The sequence below is a fragment of the Mesitornis unicolor genome, unplaced genomic scaffold (genome assembly GCF_000695765.1).
Source record: "Mesitornis unicolor isolate BGI_N332 unplaced genomic scaffold, ASM69576v1 scaffold34246, whole genome shotgun sequence".
Lineage (NCBI taxonomy): Eukaryota > Metazoa > Chordata > Aves > Mesitornithiformes > Mesitornithidae > Mesitornis > Mesitornis unicolor.
Genome location: NW_010192300.1, coordinates 6773 through 14308, shown reverse-complemented (window position 1 = coordinate 14308; position 7536 = coordinate 6773). Strand labels below are relative to the sequence as shown.

General features: G+C 40.0%; 1 protein-coding gene across 1 annotated transcript; it reads left to right on the top strand.

Moving 5' to 3' along the window:
- Window positions 1-154: 154 nt before the first annotated feature.
- Window positions 155-7148, top strand: LZIC (leucine zipper and CTNNBIP1 domain containing). The gene is made up of 7 exons (XM_010187040.1): window positions 155-183; window positions 981-1119; window positions 2224-2359; window positions 3409-3507; window positions 4615-4710; window positions 5877-5958; window positions 6785-7148. The coding sequence occupies exons 2-7, from the start codon at window positions 1019-1021 to the stop codon at window positions 6841-6843; spliced, it is 573 nt and encodes a 190-aa protein (XP_010185342.1). The 5' UTR covers window positions 155-183; window positions 981-1018; the 3' UTR covers window positions 6844-7148.
- The last annotated feature ends 388 nt before the right edge of the window (window positions 7149-7536 follow it).

The following is a 7536-nucleotide window of genomic DNA, read 5'->3' as shown; positions in this document are numbered from 1 at the left end:
GCCAGCTCCGCGCAGAGGGGCCGCACTCGGTGCTGCGACGGCGGCGCGTTCTCATTGGCCCGGGCGCGGTGGCGGCGAGCTCTCATTGGTCCGGACACGCCGGAAGCGGCGCCGGTCGGAGGTTGCTCCGTTGCCCCTTATTTCGTGCTGTAGCCCCGCTCCGCCCGCCGCGGCCTGCCCCAGGTGAGGCGGCGGGGGGCCCGGGCGGCGGTCGGGGAGGTGTTTGAGGCCGAGGCGGGCAGAGAGGGCGATCGCTGCCTCCTTCCTGTGTGCGTGTGGCCCTGCCTGCAGGAGGGGGTCTAGGCGGACTCACCTCCGTGAAGGGGAAGAGCCGGGCTGGAGCCTGGCCTTGGGGGTAGACAGGGCTTGGGGAGTTGTCCAGAGCTGCCTTCTCGGTTCTTCTTCCTCCAGAGTGCTTGTGCGCTCTCCCCTCGTACCTTCCCAGTAGGGATAAATTGTGTTTCTCAGTTTCTCTTCCGGTTGCCTGAGGCGTTGGTGTCAGTGCAAACCTCAGACCCTGCTGGGGAGCGACTGCGGGGCCGGTGGTGACCCGGGGATGTCCCGCTGACCACCGCCTGCTGCTGTTTGACACCCAGAGAAGCGCGAATTTCCTCTGGAGTGCTCTAGTTCTCTGTAGCTAATGGTTCCCTTTAAGGTGTTTGCGTGCATCCCAGTTGTTGTCTCCTAAATAGTTTCTCAAGGGCCAGTTGAAGAGCAGAGTCCCTTTCATGTTGCAGGACCTCATTATTTCACTAATTGCTGCTTGTTTGAGTTGTTACTTTGCTGAACTACCTCTTGCTATGAAGAGGACAATCCTGTAGACTCAGTCTAACGTTTCTGTATTTCCACTGTGAGGATCTCCAAGTGTTTTGGTTAAATGTGCCATCATCAAGAGACTGAATGATTTTATTCCTACTTGGAGCATTTAAAACTAAGTTTTAAGTTGTTGATAGAGAGCAGTAAAATGTACCTTCTCCTAGAAGTGTCACGTAACAAAGTTTTCATATGAAAACAGAAAATGGCTTCAAGAGGAACAACAGAGACCAGTAAACTGAAACAGAACTTGGAAGAGCAGTTGGACAGGTTAATGCAGCAGCTTCAAGATCTGGAGGAATGCAGGTAAGAAAAAAGCATCTATTTTTAGATAATTATCTATTATTATATGGTAATATTTTTAAGTGGTTGGCAGAAGAAGACGGTACTTTTCAAAAATCTTACGGGTTTTTTGTTTTAGTTTGTATTTTGCTGTAGCTTTATAGGTTTCAAATTAAGTAAGGTGTTTGTGTTAGGTACTGAAAATTATGTTTAAAAACCCTTCATTTTTATTAAGATTGTTGTATTTATCATCTTGAGGAAAATGTGGGCAGAAATACTCATGAGTGTTTTCTTTGAAATTTTCTATTTTGTCTTTTAAGCTGTTAATAGCTGTTCACAGAATTCACAATTTTCATATGAGCTTTTTTAATAGCAGTTAGAAAACAGCTTTTGTGTCTGCTTTGTTTTGTCTTATAATTGTGGATGTCTGGGGTTGGGGTTTTTTTGTTTGTCTGACATTTTCATGTGGTTTGCTTCATGTGATTTTTGTGTTAGCTAATAAAATGTGAGACTGAATTACCAAGGAAAAGTTTGTTTGCTTGGGTTTTCTGTTTCAGTACTTGCACTTAAACATCCTGTGTTGTTTTAGATGCTTTTTCTGACTGTAATTCTAATTTGTCCAAGCAGAACATGTTTTTCAAGAACAGTTATAACCACTAAGCATCAGTAATGCCATTCTTTGAAATGGGCAAAGTTTAGACAGCAGCATCAGATATTTTTTAATAACTTGATGGTTTTGGGGTAAGGAGATGGGTTTCTTGGATAATTTCATTCACTGTAGCTTTGTGCAAGACAGTCTCACTGCAGATCTTTGCTGAGATCCTAAATACACTTTTAAGTATTGCACCAAGTGTATCGTATTTGCCAGGGCCTTTTTAATACAAGTGACTTCATGCAAACAGCACAAGTTCATGGGGAGCTGGGAGGTGGTGCAAAACCAAGGAAACTACATACACATTAGCTAAATAACAGCTAAGAGGGCTAAAGCAGAGTAATCTGAAGTGATGAAAATGTTTTCATTGGTATCTGAGGAAGCGTGCTTCGTGATATTCCCTGATGTCCTTCTCTGCGTGTTAACATCTCGGGTTTAATCCTGTGAATTAATTTGTCTTGTTGGATCCTCTTTAGAGATGAGCTAGATGCAGATGAGTATGAAGAGACCAAAAAAGAAACTCTAGAACAGCTGAGTGAGATCAATGACTCGCTGAAGAAGATCATGTCTGGAGATATGACTTTGGTGGATGAGCTCAGTGGAATGCAACTGGTAAGAATGATGCATCACTTAAGATAGTTCATGTCTTGGACTCAGTGGAACAGAAAATAAATACAAGTGGCTCATTATAATTTTGAGACTTCTTTTAAAATATGTGTAAGTATAAAAACTTGGTTATGTCTCTTCATTTTAAGAGGGGAAAAAAATTTGAAGAACTATAACCATAACACTATAAAAAAAACTGTGGGAAGTTGCAGGGACTAAATATATCAGATCCTTAAGATTAGAAGATAACATAAAATAATACAAAGAAATATTAAAGGTGTGAGGGATGATCCAGGACAATGTATATAATGAAAAATAAAGTTAATGTCTATTTATTAGAAAGTATGAAGATAACGTTTCCTGTGCTCTTATTGCCGATTTGTATTTCAGTTTAATTCCGGTCCAAATGAAAAGGCTGTAGGAGTGGCTGTGTGGATTTTAAGTTACTTTAGTGAATTGATCTGATATTGCGCTGACTTCCAGACTTTTGATCTATTTTCTCTCTTTTCAAATGTTTCATTAGAGCATTATTTGTTCCTTCTGAGCTCTGTGTTTTAGGGTTGTGTTTCCAGAGAGATCATGATTTGTCCAAACGTAACTGTGGTGAGATTTAATCATAGTAGTTTTGATACTCTGTAGAGGATTTTGAATAACAGTAGAAGATTTACCTCATCATTTACATTCTGCTTACCCTTAGAAGAGCTGTAATCATCAGCGTGGGCATTAAAACTGCTAAAGATAACATAGCACGTCACATGTGGATGTGCTAATATCAGGAAGATGTTGGAAGTTATTAAAAATTAAGACATGGACTGTAATGAAAAGTTTCACAGCACTTTCTCAGTGTAGTTGTGCTAATTAGTGGATTATTCAAACCCTGCATAAAGGTCATTTTTTTTCATCTCACTTCAATGGTTATGCAAAAAAAGAAAAGCTCTCTTTATCAAATGATGCAGAGGATACTAATGATGCTTTCCAGCCTTCATTAATCTTGTCATGCAGCTGTAACTTGTGACTGCTATTAGTTCTGGTCATTCTTTCTTTTTTCCTTGTAGGCAATACAAGCAGCCATCAGCCAAGCATTTAAAACTCCAGAAGTAATTAGAATGTTTGCAAAGAAACAACCAAGGCAATTGAGGACAAGGTTGGCAGAGGTGAAGGTTTCTGTTTTACTGTAAAAACTGTTTATTTGAGCTAGTCTGATTTACATACGTAATTATTAAAAGGAGAGCACCAAGTGTGTTAGTAAACTTGGTGGCAGCAGCATAAGAGAAGTTCTCTTTCAGAATTTGTTCAGCTTTAAATGTTCATTGAGGTAATGGGGACAACAATGTGTATTTCTTGAATTATCTTTTATCTCACTGCTTCAAAAGAAAAATGTGATTAAGAGATAATGAAGCGAGTATAACTGCAAATAGCAAATCGAAGAGTATCAATCTGTAATTTTATTGAGGGGCTGGAGAGTACAGTCAATGTTTCAGAGATCTAGACTGAACTTGAGATACAGATAAAGTAAAATGAAATGTGATTTCTCCATGTATCAGTGAAATGTGAATCCATAACTTTGAATTAATTTAATCTTTGATTAAAAGAGATTCAGAATTGGAGAAACCAAGAATGCTAAGGGTAGATGCAAAGAGCACTTGCAGAATGGTCAGGAAAACTTAATGGCCATCTTTTTAATGACGAGTAACTCTGTCCCTTACTTCACAGAATCATAGAATATCAGGAGTTGGAAGGGACCTTGAAAGCTCCCCCAGTCCAACTCCTGCCAGAGCAGGATCACCAGAGCAGTCACACAGGAACGTGTTCAGGCGGGTTTTGAATGTCTCCAGAGAAGGAGACTCCACAACCTCTCTGGGCAGCCTGGGCCAGTGCTCTGTAACCCTCACAGTAAAAACGTTTTTCCTCATGTTCAGATTGAGCCTCCTATGCTCCAGCTTGGGACCATTGCCCCTTGTCCTGTCATTGGACATCAGTGAGCAGAGCCTGGCTCCTTCCTCCTGACACTCGCCCTTTACAAATTGATAAACATTAATGAGGGCACCCCTCAGTTTCCTCTTTTCCAAGTTAAAGAGCCCCAGCTCCCTCAGCCGTTCCTCATAAGGGAGATGCTCCACTCCCTCAATCATCTTTGTTACTTCCATGGGTACCATACTTACTGATGATATTTTTAGGCTGTTGCATTGCTCATTCTCTTGTGTTGAGTGAAACTAATGGAAAGTGTATATATTTTGACTTATGTCCTCCCTGGTATACAGATGGACCGAGACTTAATGGTTGGGAAGTTGGCACGAGACCTCTATACACAGCAGAAAGTGGAAATCCTGACTGCCCTCAGAAAGCTTGGTGAGAAGGTAAGGTGTTGGTGTGATAGGTGAATAGAAATTTCTGTCTATGTATTGGAGAGGAATTAGAAATCATTAAAATAATAAATTACATTTTTTTGTTTATGAGCAAATAATAAAAAGCTTGCTTTTATTTATTATTATAAAGTATGTAAACGTCCTTCCATTTTAACACTAAGCTTTCTGAAATATACTCACTACTGAACATATATCAAATAGTACTGTACATTTGTATAAGGCTGTTTTTACTTCAAAATGCTTTCTTTGAGCTATGTGAATGAATCGCATATAAGCTGGTATAAGTTGCTATTTATAAAAGCTACAAAATTATTCTCTTGCTGGCTAACTACCACCTATCCACCTGCAGGAACCACCCAAGACTTTTCGTACACATTGAGCTTTACTGAATTTTGTATTGGTGATAATACCTACCTCTTGGTGTAAGATAAATAAATTGGAGAGATGAGTAATAAACAGATTGATTGTTTCCCCCGTGAGTACATCAGTGACAGAACAATCTCTTTTTTTTTTTACCACTAGAGGGAGGAAGAGAAGTTCTTTCTTTTGGTTGAGGGTGCATGAAGTAACCCACTTCACAGAGGACTTGCTAGGATAGTAGTTTTGTACCTGTTCTGAATGTGAGAAAACACTGTAAATATTACATGTTTGTCTGCACAATACTGCAAAATGTTAAGTAGTTAGGTTCTTGCTTGTAAAGCACAGTGAAGGCAGGTAACTAATACTTTTTCCCTCATTCTGACACAATTCTGAATGCCTGTACCTGATTTTTATATTGTTTAATAAAGTGACACAAACACTGTGGACAGCTTGACACACTTATGCTTTGTTTTGACAACGATATGTATCTGAGGCTACTTAAATAAGCAAGTTTTAACGTAGAATATCTGAACGTTTCAAATGTAGGTTACCACTTCATTATTGTAAATATTTTATGGGCACCTGTCACAAGGCATCAGAACACATACATAAAAGCAAAGTATTCATATGCAAATGTCATTTTAAAGGAAGAGAACCATTTCTAGGTCATTGACTCTTAACATGGTCAAAGCTGCATATTTTCGTGTTACTCATTAGATGATTTTTTGGGAGTTACAGTGGTGGGAATTTGCACAATTTAGGTATCAAGTTCACAGTTATGGCCTTTTTTGATTTAGCTCACCCCCGATGATGAGATGTTCTTGTCAGCAAATGCTGGTACAGCCCTGAGCCAGTTTGAGAGAGTCTCCACTGACCTTGGTAAGTTTTCATTCTCCTAACTTCCAGGTTTTTTGCCTCATTGAACGCTGATTAATAGAAATACCTGTGATTTCCCCTATGAAAGATAAAATGTGAACAGAAGATTCATGCCATTAAATTTTGATGTATGTTTTTCTATTTTATTAACAATTTAACTGATATGCTATTGATGAGGGGAAAGTAATGCCGCAAATAAAGCCAGTGCCAAATGTCCATAAAATGTGAAGTGTTGTCCATAACGCTGAAGGTTCGAATCGTCTGTCTCAAGCAGAGAGACCACTCTTACAGTTAAACACGGATCTTTTTTGCATTAATGACTCTCTCCAGGAGAGCCTTTTCTTCTGCTTGATTCAGAGAACTTGGCAATTATGGGCACATTGTCAAAATGTGTGGAATATCCCTCTGGTCAGTTTGGGTCAGCTGTCCTGGATATGTCCCCTCCCAGCCTCTTGCCCACCCCAAGCCTGTTGGCCTTTAGGGGGGCAAGACAGCCTTAATGCTGTGCCAGCACATGCTCAGCAGTAGCCAAAATATCAATGTATTATCAACACTGTTCTAGTTACAAATACAAAGCACAGCACTGTGAGAGCTGCTATGGGGTAAGTTAACTCTATCCCAGCCAGGCTCAGTACAGCATGACTGGTATCAGACCTGCCAAGCCAGTATGTGTCTCTTTTTTTTTTTCTCAAATTAGCTCAAGTTTTCTAGTTTTCAAAATGTAGGTTTGATTTCGTTCGATCTCAAATGTTTTGCTTGATTTAAATTGTATATAAGGAAATTCACAATTTCTGCTAATATTTACTGAAAATGTTGCTTCCTCTCACAGGATCAGGAGACAAAGTCTTTGCTCTAGCAAGTTTTGAAGTAGAAAAGGCAAAACAATGAAGAGGTGCGTGAGGCTTGTGTCTCTCCAGTTAACAGCAACAATGGACTTCTGACATACTGCATTTGGTTTTTCTATTTTTAATATGTTAGGGGGTGGGGGGGGAAGCAAAACAAAAAAACCCCGAATGCTAAAAGCCCTAAAACCCAAAACCTCTTGGGTTCTTAACCAGAAGATATGAAGTAAACATCCTTAAGTGCACTTTGGAACCTTGGTGTCTGTACCCCTTAGTAACATAAGCTCTGAGGCTGAACACTAAGTGGTGCTCTAAAAACAAAAGCATGGTATGACTGTCTTTGGAAAGAATCAGCTATTTTGGACTTTTCTGAATGTGTATTTCTTTAACTATTAAAACGTAATCTTTTTGCATGTGGTTGTAGCAAGCAGATCCTTTTTCAGGAACAGACCTCATGACTGAGCGGGTTTTTTGGGTGATTTTTCACGTTGCTCTCAAGTTAATTTTTGTCTGGACTCCCTACTAAGTAGTTTGTACTAGGAGTGCACTGAAGCTTTGAAAAATTGACATAGTTTATTTGAAATGCCGTCTTTCTACAAACTGTTTGCAGAAGAACCAAAATGAGACTGTATGCTGATGGTTGGCCCTTAGCCGCTTGTTTGCTGTGCACATGAATGAGTGCCATTGTGTCCCAGCCTTAACTGACAAACAATGGCAGCCCTGTAGGGAGGCTTCTGGA

Excerpts from the sequence above, each read along its gene's own strand:
- LZIC (XM_010187040.1), top strand. The coding sequence starts at position 1,019 with ATGGCTTCAAGAGGAACAACAGAGACCAGTAAACTGAAACAGAACTTG. Across the intron at positions 1,120-2,223 it reads CAAGATCTGGAGGAATGCAG|AGATGAGCTAGATGCAGATG; the intron begins GTAAGAAAAAAG and ends GATCCTCTTTAG. Across the intron at positions 3,508-4,614 it reads TGAGGACAAGGTTGGCAGAG|ATGGACCGAGACTTAATGGT; the intron begins GTGAAGGTTTCT and ends CCTGGTATACAG.